The sequence below is a fragment of the Pogoniulus pusillus genome, chromosome 13 (assembly GCF_015220805.1).
Source record: "Pogoniulus pusillus isolate bPogPus1 chromosome 13, bPogPus1.pri, whole genome shotgun sequence".
Taxonomy (NCBI): Eukaryota; Metazoa; Chordata; class Aves; order Piciformes; family Lybiidae; genus Pogoniulus; species Pogoniulus pusillus.
The window spans coordinates 16,870,709-16,885,051 of NC_087276.1; the positions used below are offsets into that span (position 1 = coordinate 16,870,709).

Below are 14,343 nucleotides of genomic sequence, written 5' to 3' on the forward strand. Positions count from 1 at the left end.
TGATCAAAGAACCTCCTTGGACAACTTGTGCCAGTGTCTCCCCACCCTCACTGCAAGGAGTTTCTTCCTTCTCTCCACTCTCAGTCTCCCCTCTCCCAGCTCAAAGCCATTGTCCCTCATCCTGGCACTCCCAGCCCTTGTCAAAAGTCCCTCCCCAACTCTCCTGGAGCCACCTTCAAACACTGCAAGGCTGCTTTAAGGTCTCCTTAAACTCTTCTCTGAGCTGAACAGCCCCAACCTCCTGCTCAATGCCCAACAGCAATTCCTGACTCAGGAATCTGTGGCAAACTTCCTGAGAGCAGCCTGGAGGCTGCAAGGAGCCTGCTCTAAGAGTCCAAGCCTGTGAGATTTGAGCAGTTCAGTTGAACTCCTTTTCCCCACCACGTGCCCCTCTCTTTTGGAGCCTGCATAGAGCTTTATGAACTCACTCTCAGAGCTGGCCTGGCATTTTGTCACGTGCAGAAGGCTCCACATGCCAGAGTGGCCTGGCACAAAGAGCACAGCTGGCCACAGACCTTCCTGCAGATGATCCACACTGCTCCGGCTACAAGATGTAAACCTCAAAGTGCTCCTGCACTTCCAGCTGCACAGGAAGGAGGCAAGGCCCAAGCTCAGTAAGGATCTAAATGATGCAAACCTGATTTCATCATTCCACTGGAACTTCTTCCGTGGCCCTGCAGGGCACTTCCCTCCCTTCTCTTCACCCTCCTCATCCTCAGAGCAAACTCGATCTTGCTGCTCCTTGTCCTTCTCCTCTTCCAGCAGCCTGAAACAGAGACAGAGATTATACAATAGAATCATGGAAGCCCTTTAAGCTCCTCCAGTCTCTGACTCTGCCAAGGCTGAGGCTAAGCCACAACCCTCAGCACCACATCTCTGCCTCTTGGAAACCCCTTCGGGGATGGGGATTCAGTCACAGGCTCACAGGATGATAAGGGTTGGAAGGGACCTCTGTAGATCTTTCAGTCCAACCCCTGCCAGAGCAGGACCACAGAATCTAGCATAGGTTACACAGGAACACATCCAGACAGGGCTGGAGAGGCTCCAGAGAAAGAGACTCCACAGCCTCTCTGGGCAGCCTGTGCCAGGGCTCTGGGACCCTTACAGTCAACAACTTCTTCCTCATGTTGAGGTGCAACTTCCTGTGCTGCAGTTTCCATCCATTGCCTCTTGTCCTATGCCAGGGCACAAGCAGCAGAGGCTGTCCCTGTCCCTTTCTTCCAGACCCTCAGCTATCGACAGACATTGTTCAGATCCCCTCTCAGCCTTCTCCTCTACAGACTAAGCAGCCCCAGTTCCCTCAGCCTCTCCTCATCAGGCAGTGCTCCAGTCCCTGCAGCATCCTTGTAGATCTTTGTGATCCACAGCCTCCCTGGGCAACCTCTGCCAGCCTCTCCCCATCCTCACTGCAAGGAGTTTCTTCCTTCTCTCCACTCTCAGTCTCCCCTCTCCCAGCTCAAAGCCATTGTCCCTCATCCTGGCACTCCCAGCCCTTGTCCAAAGTCCCTCCCCAGCTCTTCTGGAGCCACCTTCAAATACTGGAAGGCTGCTGTAGCAGCCTTAACCTCCAGTTAAGGTCTCCTTGACGTCTTGTCCTCGGCCCCAGTCCCCCACATAATGCCCACCAGCAATTTTTTAACTCAGAAATAAGTGGCAAACTTCCTGAGAGCAGCCTGAATGTTCCAGGGAGCCTGCTGAGAGGAGCTACGAGAGCAAACACGAAGCTTACTTGGCAAACTTGGCCTGAGTATGAACCTGGCATTCCTCCTGGTATTTGGCCATCTGCTCCGGCATGGCCCTTCCAATGGCTTCCTTTAGCTTCTGCAGGGGTTCCTTCAGTCGACCACCCTGCAACAACCACACAAAAGACTGAAGTCCCAGGGTGGCATCTTCCAGCTGAGACAGCCAACCCTGGCAGGGCAAGAGCAGCTGTGAACGCACACCGGCAGACAGGGGGCCTGAGCTGCGCGCAGCAGAGGGCACGGCCACGGCCCGTGGAGCGCAGCTGTGCCCCGGGGAGCAGGAGGCAGGGCCCTGCCGAGCAGCCACTCACCTGCTCGTAGAGATAAAGCTTGCGGGCACGCTTCAGCAGAGTGTCCTTGCTGCAGGGGAAGAAGGCGGCCAGGTGGGCATAGACCCCGGAGCGCACCTGGCTGCTCAGCTCCCGCGTCTGCAGCTCGATGCTGAGGAAGGAGACACAGAGAGCAATCAGCAGGGACCTGCCCAGCCTGCTCGGGGAACAGCCCGGGGAGCTGCAGGGCAGAGGGACAAAGGACAAGCTGAGCTCCCCTTCTACAAAGCCAGGCTGAGAGAGTTGGGATTGGTTGGCCTGGAGAGAAGGCTCCAAGGAGACTTCCTGATGGCCTTGCAGTGCTTCAGGGGGGGCAGAAGGAAGTGGGGGACAGACTTATGAGCAGGGCCAGTTGGGACAGAACAAGGGGGGGATGATTTGAACGGCAAGAGGGAGATGGGGAGTGAAGAGAAGGTAGAAATGTTTGACAGTGAGGGTGGGGAGAGCCTGTCCCAGGCTGCCTTCTGGGCTGCCAGTGCCCATTGCTGGCTCCTGTCCAGCTTATCCCCCACCAGCACCCCCAAGTCCTTCCCTGCAGTGCTGCTCTCAACCTCATCACCCCCAGCCTGGACCGATATCAAGGGCTGCAGGACCTTGGCCTCTTGAGGCTCTCCTCAGCCACCTCTGCAGCCCATTCAGGTCCCTCTAGCACCCATCCCATCCTTCAGCCTTACCAACCACACCACTCAGCTTGGGGCCATCTGCAGCCATGCTGAAGGTGCCTCCACCTCTCTGCCTATGGCATTAATAAAGACTGAACAGCACTGGCCTCAATGCAGACCCCTGAGGGACACCACTTGTCACCTGAACAAGCTGCCTGACATCTGCCAGGGAGGGACTTCCAGCTCCTGGATCAAGCTGGAATCACTCCTTGAGTGACTCTATTTCAATGCATGGACAAGAAGCATCATCCTGAGGAGGCCTGGATATGTCCTTTCCAACATTCTCCTGCCCCAGTGAAACATCAGATCTCCTCTGAAGGCCATTTCTAGGAGACCTCCATGCTACCCTGTGCACGTTCTGTGGGGAGGACCTGTGTGAAAGACTGACCAAAACTGCTCTGCCTAATCATCTCTTCCTCTCCTGGTGCCACTTACTCCAGGATGATGTTGTTGATGTCCTGAGTGAAGAATCTCTGTTTGCCTTCTCCGTCTGCAGCTCTGGCAGCCTGGAAATCAGCAGAAAACACAAGTCACCAGCAGCTCCTACACAGGCACAAGGAGGGTTTCAACCACTCCAGAAACATCACAAACCAGGTTTATTCCACCAAGCTCCAAGCCTTGCCCCACCTGCCTGCTGCAGATGGCCTGAAAGCTGCCACTGTCAACAGCCATCTGAAGGTGGTGTCCTCTCCTTCTCACACCTCCTCAGCTCTAGTCCAAGCCTGCCATCTGAACTGGTGAAACCATGTCCTGCCCACAGACCTTCCCACTGTGGACTCTCCTCTTGAATCCATTGGACTCCCTGCACTGAAGACTCCACAAGGAGCCTGCTGACAGGGGCAGCTTTTAGCCCAGCTGCAGCAGGCAGGTGGTGCAGAGCTTGGTGGAGGCACTTTGGAGCTTGGTGGCCATGGGCTTCTTTGGACTGAGGAGAGGGACAGTTGTAGGGCATAGGTTTAACTTCACACTAGAGCTGTTGAGTCAGGAGTGTAAAGCATGCCCCTGGGACAGGCCAGCTCATCCTCACCACGTGTAATGAGGGGCAGGGAGGCTTCTCACCAGGCTTTCCAGACCAAGCCAAGAGCAGCAGCCCCAGGGGCTGTGTCATTCCCAGTCAACACCATGGAAACCATGAAGTAAAAAAAAAGGAGGAAGCTTCCTGAGCCATGACTGCAGCACACAGAGTGCTGCCCAAAACCTCACACCCAGGAAAAGAATGTCCAGCAGGAAAAGAATTCCAAGAGAAGACAACTGCCAAAGGCTGTCAGTGTCTGCTGAGCAGGGAGACAGACAAAGCTGGGATTCACCACGAGGCACCACAGCGAGAGAAAGATTCCCTATGTGGGAAAGGAGACCAGGAGAAGGCCATTAGGGCTGCTCTGCCCTAGTCAGGCCACAGCTGGAGTCCTGGGTCCAATCTTACGGTCCCCAGTTCAGAGACAGAACTGCTGAAGAGAGCCCAGGGCAGGCTGCAAAGCTGCTGAGGGACCTGGAGTAGCTCTGGGAACAGCAAAGGCTGAGAGCCCTGGGACTGAGAGCCTGCAGAAGAGCAGCCCCAGAGGGGAGCTGAGCAATGCTCAGCAAGAGATAAAGGAGCTGTGGGGGGCAAGAGGCTGGAGCCAGGCTCTTGTCAGTGGTGCCCATGGACAGCACAAGGGGCAACGGGCACAAAGTAACACCCAGGAGGTTCCACCTGAGCAGGAGGAGAAAGTTGTTTGTTGTGAGGGTGCTGGAGGCCTGGAGCAGGCTGCCCAGAGAGGCTGTGGAGTGTCCTTGTGTGGAGAGCTTCCAAGGCCAGCTGGGCACTGTGCTGCTGGGCAAGCTGCTGTGGGTGCCCTGCCTGAGCAGGAGGTTGGAGTGGATGATCTCCAGAGGTCCCTTCCAGCCCCCAGCATACTGGAATTCTGCATGGGAACAGATGGAACAGCTCCTGGAGATTCGGAGCTGGCCTAAAGCCTTAGGAGGCCACTGCCAGAGCATGGTGTTCAAACTTAGCCCCTTTGTTTGTCTGTCCTGGGTGAAGGTAGAGAAGCCCTGCAGTGCTGTCCCCCACCTCCAGCACCCACAGAGGCCTCCTGTCCCAGCAGGAAGGGCCATACCTGGGCCAGCTCTTTGATGCGTTTCTCCAGAGGGGCTGGCAGGCCCTCGGGGAGGGATGGAGGCTGCTTGAAATCCTGCTCCAAGCCCACTCCCACGGGATCGCTGCCATCCTCCACCTCGGGGAAGGGACTGCCTCCTGGGGACTCACTGAGGAGCCTCTCCAGGTCCAGGTCAGTTAAGGAGTCCATGGCTGTGGCTGCCTGAAGCAGGTCATTGTCACTGGCATGGCCAAAGAGCGAGAGCAAAGGGTCAGGCATGGCCTCTGCCTCTCTCGGGACTGGAGGCTCTGCTGGTGAAGGAGCTGCTGCTTTCTGCTCTTCATCTTTTTTCCTCTGAGCATCCTTCTCCTTCTGAAACTTCTTCAGCATCTCCTTGACACTCAGAGCACCAGAGTACTTCTTCTTCTTCTTCTCCTTGCTTGCATTCAGCGCTGTAAAGCTGCAAACAAAGGGATGGAGGAGGAAAGGGAACTGAAATGAGTCTAAGAGGAAAGGATAACTTCGCCCCAGCTAACTTCAGCCATGGCTTGCAGCTTGCTAAGTCTCAGCTCCTTGACCAGCTACACTGGGAAGAATGCTCCATGGTCTCTTAAGGTCTCATGGTTGTGCTGCTTGCTCAGGCTGGAGGAGAGGCTGAGCTCCCTCACTGCAAAGAGGCGATGGAGCTTGAAGTGTCTCCAGCAAGTTCTGCTCCTGGTTAGCTACCTGCATTTTTCCTGCAAGTAGAGCTGGGGAATGCACCAGTGCAGAGGAACTGAGGCAAAGCAGAGCTTCCATGACAGCAGCTGGAAGTTTTTTGCCTGTTAAAATCAGGAAAGCAAATTCCTTTGCCTCCTCTTCAGATTCACCAACAACTGTTCCCATCGTCAGTGCACAAGCACAGCTCCAAGAGACACCAATGCCAGTGACAGCTTTGCCTGCTACTCCTCTGGCTGTGGAGCTCTGCTCCCTCCCTGATCCCCAGCTGCTTTTGTTCTCCCACTTTGGAAGTAACAGGGCCTGGCCTCCTGGGGTTTCTGCAGCACACAGTCAAGCCTCCCTCCCCTGCACCAGGCCTGACAAATGCCACCTGTGACCCTGCCTCCTTCCCTTTCCTTACCCAGCTTTTGGGAACTTGGACTTCTTGGATTTCTTTTCTTTGTCATAAGAATCATCTTTCTTCTTCTTCTTCACTTTTTCACCTCCATCTTTCAACTTCCGCTTCTGCAGAGGGGTCACACAAAGTGAAATCACAACCAGAGCACCATCAAAGCACTTCCTGCAAGGCTGCCTCTGGGCCCTCTGGCCACTGCACACATGAACCCAAAGCCAGCCCTCTATGCCCATGCTTCTGGCACACAGAGTCTTCATCATTTCACAGCACACCCAGAATAGGGAAGAGATGCCCAGGCGCTGCCGCTGCCTCCCCTTTTCAGCACCACGAGAACTGGGCTGGCTCCAGCAGAGACTGCCACCAGAGAGCAGAACCTGGTTTCTCAGCAGAGCCTCCAGCACACCTCAGATAAGGAAAACAAGGATCCTGGAACAATCCTTGGCATTCCCCATAATGCTAAGTGACTTTTCAGGGTGGGCAAGCAGCTGCTGGCACCTCTGCTCTAGGAAGCAGGCAGTAAAGCCTCATCCTTGGCAGACAGAGAATCACAGAATTGTCAGAGTTAGAAGTGATCTCAAGGATCATCCAGTTCCAACCCCCCTGCCATGGGTTTCCACTAGATCAGGCTGCCCAGAGCCACATCCAGCCTGGCCTTAAAAAAATCCAGGGATGAAGCTTCCACCACCTCTTTGGGCAACCTGCTGCAAGGTCTCCCCACCCTCGTGGTGCAGACACAATCCACTCCACTATCCAGTACTGGAGCAGGAGGAGACTTCTGTCCACACCAAGTCACAAAGCTCTCTCTGCTTCCAATTGCAACACATTTCTCATGGAGCAAGCCCAGCAAGCTCTAGAGGAAAGAACAGAGGCAAGCTGCTCACTGACCTTGGGGCACTTCTTCTTCTTCTCTTTCACATAGTCATCTTCAGACTCAGACGCCTGCCGGAACTGCAGCGTCCCTGAGTTGATGTAAAATCCTCCATACTTGGTTGTGAGAGAAGCTGGAACCAGCTCATCGTACTGCAAACAACAGAGAACACTTCACTGCTGCTGTGAGCTGTGATATTCCACCCTGGAGTGGAGCTGCACGGGGAATGAAGCAGGATTTGTGCTCTCCCAGGAGCAAGGCAGGGCCATGGATGTTCCTGCTAACCATTCTCACAGGCTCACAGGATGTTAAGGGTTGGAAGGGACCTCTGTAGATTTTTCAGTCCAATCCCTGCCAGAGCAGGACCACAGAATCTAGCATAGGTTGTACAGGAACACATCCAGACAGGGCTGGAAAGGCTCCAGAGAAGGAGACTTCACAACCTCTCTGGGCAGCCTGTGCCAGGGCTCTGGGACCCTTACAGTCAACAACTTCTTCCTCATGTTGAGGTGGAACTTCCTGTGCTGCAGTTTCCATCCACTGCCCTTGTCCTATGCCAGGGCACAAGCAGCAGAGGCTGTCCCTGTCCCTTCCTTCCAGACCCTCAGCTATTGACAGACATTGTTCAGATCCTCTCTCAGCCTTCTCCTCTACAAACTAAGCAGCCCCAGGTCCCTCAGCCTCTCCTCATCAGGCAGTGCTGCAGTTCCTGCAGCATCCTTGTAGCCCTCCTTTGGTCTCTCTCCAGCAGATCCCTGTCCTTCCTGAACTGGGATGCCCAGAGCTGAATGCAATAGTCCAGGTGAGGTGTGAGCAGAGCAGAGAGGGGGAAGAACCTCCCTCCATCTGCTGGCTGCACTCCTCTCAATGCCCCTCGGGACCCTACTGGCCTTCTGGAGAGCTTGGTGCCCACCAGCACTCTCAGGTCCTTCTCCACAGCGCTGCTCTCCAGCAGGTCACCTCCTAAGCTGTACTGGTGCAGTTTGTTGCTCCTTTCTAGGTGCAGAACTCTGCACTGATCCCCGCTGAAACCTCTCTGCCCAACTCTCAGCCTGACCAAGCCTTGCTGAACAGCTGCACAGCCTCCAGGTGTCAGTCAAGTCTCCCAGTTTGCTGCCATCACCAATCTTGCCTGCCATGTGGTTGCCCCAGGAGCTCTCCTTCTCCAGCCTTGCAAGCTCCTGGCTCTCACCCAGCTCAGGCTGTCCCCAGGCAGCTGATTTCACACCCACCCCCGCAGGACTCACAGCTTCAGAGTTATCGATGAAGGAGTCAGACTCGTCGTAGCCGTAGCCCATGTCGATCAGGTCCTGGATGCGGTCCTTCCGGCGCCTCTTCCCACCCTGAGCAACACAAGATTCACTCTCCTCAGCCTCCTCCTCCACTCACCATGGGGACAGCCCTGGCACAGGGCCCTGGCACTGCCCCTGCACAGAAAGGGGGCTAAGAGCTTTTAGCTCCTAGCAGCAGCAGAACCAGAGCTGTGCTCACGCAGAAGCACAGAATGGTAGAGGTTGGAAGGGACCTCTGGAGAAGATTTCAGCCACAGAGCGTTAGGGGCTGGAAGGGATCTCCCAAAATTCATCCAGTCCAACCCTCCTGCCAGAGCAGGATCACCTAGGGCAGGTCACACAGGAACACATCCAGGTGGGTTTTGAATATCTCCAAAGACAGAGACTCCACAACCCCCCCGGGCAGCCTGTTCCAGTGCTCTGTCACCCTCACAGAGACTCCTCACAAGTCCAACCCCCCAAGCAAGGCAGGAGCACCTAGGACAACGTCACACAGGGACACATCCAGGTGGATTTTGAATATCTCCAGAGAAGAAGAATCCACCTCCTCTCTGGGCAGCCTGCTCCAGGGTTTCATCTTCCTTAAATTACAGAAGTTCCTCCTCACACTCAGGTTTGTGCCCTTTACCCCTTGTCCTGTCACTGAGCACCACTGAAAGAAGCCTGCTGCCATCCTCCTGACACCCACCCTTGAAGTATTGATCAGCATTGATGAGATCCCCCTCAGGCTGCTCTTCTCCAGAATAAACAGCCCAAATGCCCTCAGACTCTCCTCACAAGGTTAATTCCCATGAGAGTCTCTGGGATCTCAGGATGATGTGAAAAGGCCTAGAGCCTTTTCACATGGAATCCAAAACTGCAGCATCGAACTGGAACAGAAGCTGAGCTGCCAGCCAGACTGGCTCTGTTCCACCAGAGGTGATGCTGAATTAGGTCTGTGCCCCTTAGAATCACAGAACAGAATCAGGGAAACATTTTGGTTGGCAAAGCCATTTCAGTTCATCCAGTCCACCTATTCCTTAATTCTACCAAGGCTAAGCCATGACCCGCAGCACAACAGCTCCTCCTCTTGGAAACACCTCCAGGGATGAGGAATCAACCACCTCCCTGGGCAGCCTGATCCTCTGCCTGAGAATCTTTGCTGGGAAGAATTTTTTCCTAACGTCCAACTTCCCCTGGGGCAACTTGAGGACATCCCCAATCATTCTGTCACTTGGTTCCAGGGAGCAGAGCCCAACCCCCAGCTGGCTGCAGCCTCCCCTCAGGGAGCTGTAGAGAGCAATGAGCTCTGCCCTCAGCCTCCTCTTCTCTAGCCTCAACTCTCCCAGCTCCCTCAGCTGCTCCTCCCCAGTCCTCTTCTCCAGACTCTCCCCTAGCTTTCTTGCCCTTTTCTGGACCTACTCCAGCTCTTTAATGTCCTTCTGCGAGTGAGGGACCCAAAACTGAACCCAACACTCAAGCTGTGGCCTCACCAGTGCCCAGAACAGAGGTACAATCCCTGCCCTGCTGCCCACACTATTGCTGATCCAGGCCAGGCTGCTGGTGCCCTTCTTGTACACCTGGGCACCACCTGGCTCACCTTCAGCTGCTGTTACCCAGCACCCCCAGGTCCTTTTCTGATGGACACTTTCCAGCCACTCTGCCCCAAGCCTGAAGCCCTCCTGGGGTTGTTGTGCCCCAAGGGCAGGACCGAGCACTTGTCCCTTCAACCTTGCTGCCAGTGCAGGGATGGATTTGCCCTCCACAACTGCTACACAATCACTACAAACTCTCTAGTCCATGAACCATGCACCCAGGGCATTAAAGCGACTCAGAGGTCAAATCCTTATCACAAGGCAAGACAGCAACTCAATCTCCGGAGGGGCCTGTGGTCAAAACTTATGCAGTTGATTTGCTACCTGTTGAAATCAAGTGAGAGGAAGAAGAGAAAAGACCTGAGTGAGGCAGAGCTGTGCCACTCACAGTGTCTGTTCCTAGGGCCTAGATGCTGCCAGATGCCATGGCCTACAGATTAATTTTGGCTTAAGCAAGGGAAGTGTTACAAATGACAGCAACTTCTTTGCCACTATCAGCAAGAGCACCACTCCCTTTGAGTAGACTCCATGATTTAAGAGCACATCTGAACTATTTTCATAGCCTCACTGCCTTGAGATGGGATAGGAAGAGAGAAACCAGAACCTTCCAGCAAGGATAAAGGACTGAGAGTAGGAAAATAAAACTCAAAGCCACCAGCTGGTGCTTTTGGAGCTTAACAGCACTGCCTGTGCCCAGGGCTAATGTGAGACCAGATGCAACACAAGACAAACTTACATATTTCTCTTCAAACTTCCTAGCAAGAGCCTCCACTTTATGCCTTTCCTTCTCTTCATCATTGAAGGGGTCAGCAGGGTCTTTCTTCTGTGGAAATAAGAGAGACAAACACATTAAAGGCAGTTCTCTCATGCTGCAACTCATCACCAATACAGCAGCCAGGCACAGCTGAGGCAAATCAGCAGTGATTGGTATCTTCACCAATGACACAAGACAGAGGATCAAGGCACCCTCAGCATGTTTGTAGCTGACCCCAAGCTGAGTGGTGCAGGTGATGTGTCTGAGAGGTAGGATCCATCCAGAGAGACCTGGAGAAGCAGGTCCATGTGAACTCAAAGGGGCTGATCAGAAAGCTGGGACCAGACTTGTGAGCAGGGCCTGTTGGGACAGGACAAGGGGGGATGGTTTAAACTCAAAAATGGAGATTGAGAGTGGAGAGCAGGGAGAAATGTTTGACACTGAGGGTAGGGAGAACCTGTCCCAGGCTCCCCAGAGAGGTGGGAGCTGCCCCATGGCTGGCACCACTGCAGGTCAGGTTGCATGGGGCTGTGAGCAACCTGTTCTGGATGGGGGTGTCCCTGCTGAGTGCAGCAGGTTGGACCACATGAGATTGAAAGGCCCCTTCCACCCCAAACATGCCATAACTCTGAGAGTTTCTGTGGTTCAGGAGCTCTCTCAGCTGCTTTGGTACCTGTCTCTGCTTCTCCTGGCTCTCAAAACAAAACAAAAGCAACATGAACCATCAGCTGACTTCTAAACAGCTGTGACAGTAAAATCCAGCAGCATCCAACCAACTTCCTCTTGACAGCAAAACAGCCTTGACACAGAGTCCAGAGGTGACAGCAGTCTGCATGCCACTGTACCTTGAGAAAGTTTTCAACAGCCAAACAGCTGTCAGGCAACACCTGAAAACATCTTATCCAGCACTGAGGTGAACATGTTCACATGCTAGCAGAGTAAGGGCCCAAAGCAGATCCAGCCACATGCTACAGGAGCACCTCTCCTGCTGCTGCTCTTTGGAATAGAGCTCCTGGGAAAGGGCTCCTCACCACTGCTAGAAAGCCAGGTACCAAACATCACTGCAGAGCCAGCAGCTCCAAACCGAACGAGCATCACATCCCACCAACATGATTTCTGACATGAAATGCCACACAAGGCAAACCACAGGAATGCAGCAGGCTGGAAAGGACCTTCCAAGGGCATCTTGGCCAACTCCCCTGCAGGCAGCAGGGACATCTCCAACTAGAGCAGGTTGCTCAGGGCCACAGCAAACATGACCTTGAGTGCCTCCAGGGATGGCTTCCAGCACATCCCTGGACAACCTGTTCCAGCGTCTCCTCACCTTCACTGTGCACAACTTCCCCTTGGTGCCCAAACTAAACCTCCCCTGCTCCAGTTCCAAACCATTGCTCCACATCCTATCATTACAAGCCCTAAATGAGTGAGGCAGTATGGCCCTGACAACAAGAACCTCTGACTGGATGCCACTTTTCCCGCCCATGGGATGCCCAATCACCCTCCCTCCACCTCTCAGCACCTCAAAAACAGCTCCCGAACCAGCACTGAAACAGCAACTCTGCAAAAGCCTTTGGAACACAGAATCACAGAATGCTCTGGGTTGGAAGGGACCTCCAAAGCTCATCCAGTCCAACCTCCTCTGCACTAAGCAGAGACAGCCTCCACTAGATCAGGTTGCCCACGGCTCTGTCCAGCATCACCTTGACTATCTCCAGGCATGAGGCCTTAAGCACTTCCCCGGGCAACCTGTTGCAGTGTTCCAGCAATCTTCTGCTGCAGAACTTGTTCCTCACATCCAATCTCAATCTGCTCTGCTCTCATTTCAAACCACTGCCTCCAGTCCTGTCACTGAGGACCTTTGTAAACAGTCTCTCTCCAGCCTTGGAGCCCCCTTCAGGTACTGGAAGACTGCTCCAAGGTCTCACTGGAGCTTTCTCTCCTCCAGGCTGAACACCCGCAGCTCCCTCAGCCTGTCCTTGCAGCAGAGCTGCTCCAACCCAACCCCCAGGTCATTTTTGTGACCTCAAGCTACAGCAGAGGTTCCCCACGAGGACACCCACCTTGTCTCCTGAAGGACCACCACCTCTCACTTTCCCTCGACAGCTCTTCAGAAGGTCTGGGTAGAAGAACTCTGGGCAACGTTTGTGGTCTGGCTCGAAGAGGGTCAGGGTGATCCGAACGGCTGTGGCCGCCGGCTCCGTGTCCTGGGGCTGCTCTCCATCGTCCTTCCGAGACCTCTTCAGGAAGCTGCTGCTCAGTGGGCCGTGGAGGGTGGTGAAGGGAACCCTGTGGGGCTCCGTCATGGCTATGGTCCAGGCTTACCAGTCCTCATGGCACAGTTCCCATGGCACCAGAAATGGTCAGACCCAGCTACACAGCTACGGATGTCACACGCTGGCTAAAGGAGAGCCGAGCCCCTTGGCAGAGGAATGAGTCGTTTGCAGTCTGGAATTCTCTTGGGAAAGAAGAAAGGTCCGTGCTGCCTGCGCTTGCTGCGGCCATCAAAGAGAGAAAGAAAGAAAGAAAGAAAGAAAGAAAGAGTCAGCCCTGGGACCAGAAGTACCTCCAACGCCAGCAGCTGCCCCGCACTGTCACTGCTCTCCACCCCCAGGGCTCTGTCTCTGTACCACACGCTCCATGGCTACCGGCAATACAGCTGCCGAAGACAACAAATGACTCCACCAGACTGGCCGGGACAGAGCCAGCAGCTCCGGGACAGGGCTCCGCTCCTCCCAGCAGCTCTGCCGATGAACCGAGGCCCGGACACCCCTGTCCCGGGGAAAAAGACCTGGCTGCCGGGCCCGGCAGAGCGCTGAGGGGAACCCATGGGCTTGACTGCGCTTTGGAAGGAACCTCGGCCGCGGGGCTCTGGGCAACCGGGGTCGCGGGGCTGAGAGGTAAACAGGGACCGCGGGGAAACAGAGGCCGGCCGCACTGAGGGGAGTGGGCCGCGGGGTTGAGGGGAACCGGGCCGGCCTCAGGGCCGCAGGAGGAGCACAGACCGGCGGCGGCCGAGCAGAGACAGCGTCGGAGCGACAGGCAGAGGCCAGTGCCGGGCCGGGCCAGGGCGGGGCGGACCGCACTCACCGCTGCCGCTGCCCCCGGCCGAGTCCCGGCCCGACTGCGAGCCCCGCTCCCGCGTCACGTGCAGGGGGCGCTGCCCTCGCGCGCCCAGGCCGCGCGCCCCGCGCCCAATCAGCGGCGCCGCCGCGGTCACGCTCCGGGGGAACGGCGCCCTGGCGGCCCCCCGGACCACGTGACGCCAGCCGGCCTATCCCCGCCGCCGCTGCCGGCACGTGCCGGCCCTCCCCGCGCGGCGGCGGGGCGGGGAAAGGCCGCGGGGCGGGGAGCGCGGAGCGCCGTGCGGTGGCCGTGGGGCGGCCGTGGCGCCGTGCAGCCTCAGAGCGCCGTGCGGCGGCCGTGGGGCGGCCGTGGCGCCGTGCAGCCTTAGAGTGCCATGGGGCGGCCGTGGCACCGTGCAGCCCCAGAGTGCCATGGGGCGGCCGTGGCACCGTGCAGCCCCAGAGCGCCGTGCGGCGGCCGTGGCACCGTGCAGCCTCAGAGCGCCGTGGGGAAGAGCCGCGTGGGGTGCGGTGACCGCGGGCTGACGCTGGCGGTTGAGGAGTAGCCGCCGGCGGTTTTGTCGGGGCTGCCGGAGAGGCTGCCCGCGGCCCCGTCCGTTATAGAACAGCGTTCCTTGGCGCCTGGGAGACGTTAACGGCGTGAACGCTCCTGCCCGCCAGAAGCTGCGTTCGTCCTGCCCCTGGCGGACCCAGGAACGCTTTAGAGACGCTCAGATCTGTATCGGGGAATTAAACATAACTGTAGGAGTGTCGGCAGCGATAAGGGGCAGCAGAGCGGGAGAGAGTCAGGTTGGTTGCGGCTCTGACCTCTAGTTGCACATGTCCCTGCCAGGGTTGGGCCGGGTGA

The 14,343-nt window shown here is 56.1% G+C and overlaps 1 protein-coding gene across 5 annotated transcripts in view; it reads right to left on the reverse strand.

Moving 5' to 3' along the window:
• Nucleotides 1–12,923, reverse strand: part of UBN1 (ubinuclein 1) — a 30,259-nt gene extending 17,336 nt beyond the window's left edge. For all 5 annotated transcript variants that reach the window (XR_010304505.1, XR_010304504.1, XR_010304503.1 and 2 more), the window contains exons 1-10: nt 12,474–12,923; nt 10,396–10,482; nt 8,041–8,136; nt 6,811–6,945; nt 5,932–6,035; nt 4,833–5,271; nt 3,169–3,239; nt 2,054–2,183; nt 1,730–1,848; nt 638–766 (exon numbers count right to left, since the gene is read on the reverse strand). Coding sequence is in view for 1 of the 5 variants with exons in the window: in XM_064153173.1 (XP_064009243.1) it covers nt 638–766; nt 1,730–1,848; nt 2,054–2,183; nt 3,169–3,239; nt 4,833–5,271; nt 5,932–6,035; nt 6,811–6,945; nt 8,041–8,136; nt 10,396–10,482; nt 12,474–12,716 (1,553 nt within the window). In the remaining 4 variants the exon portion in view is untranslated. The remainder of the gene's footprint in view (nt 1–637; nt 767–1,729; nt 1,849–2,053; nt 2,184–3,168; nt 3,240–4,832; nt 5,272–5,931; nt 6,036–6,810; nt 6,946–8,040; nt 8,137–10,395; nt 10,483–12,473) is intronic.
• Between the last annotated feature and the right edge of the window lie 1,420 nt (nt 12,924–14,343).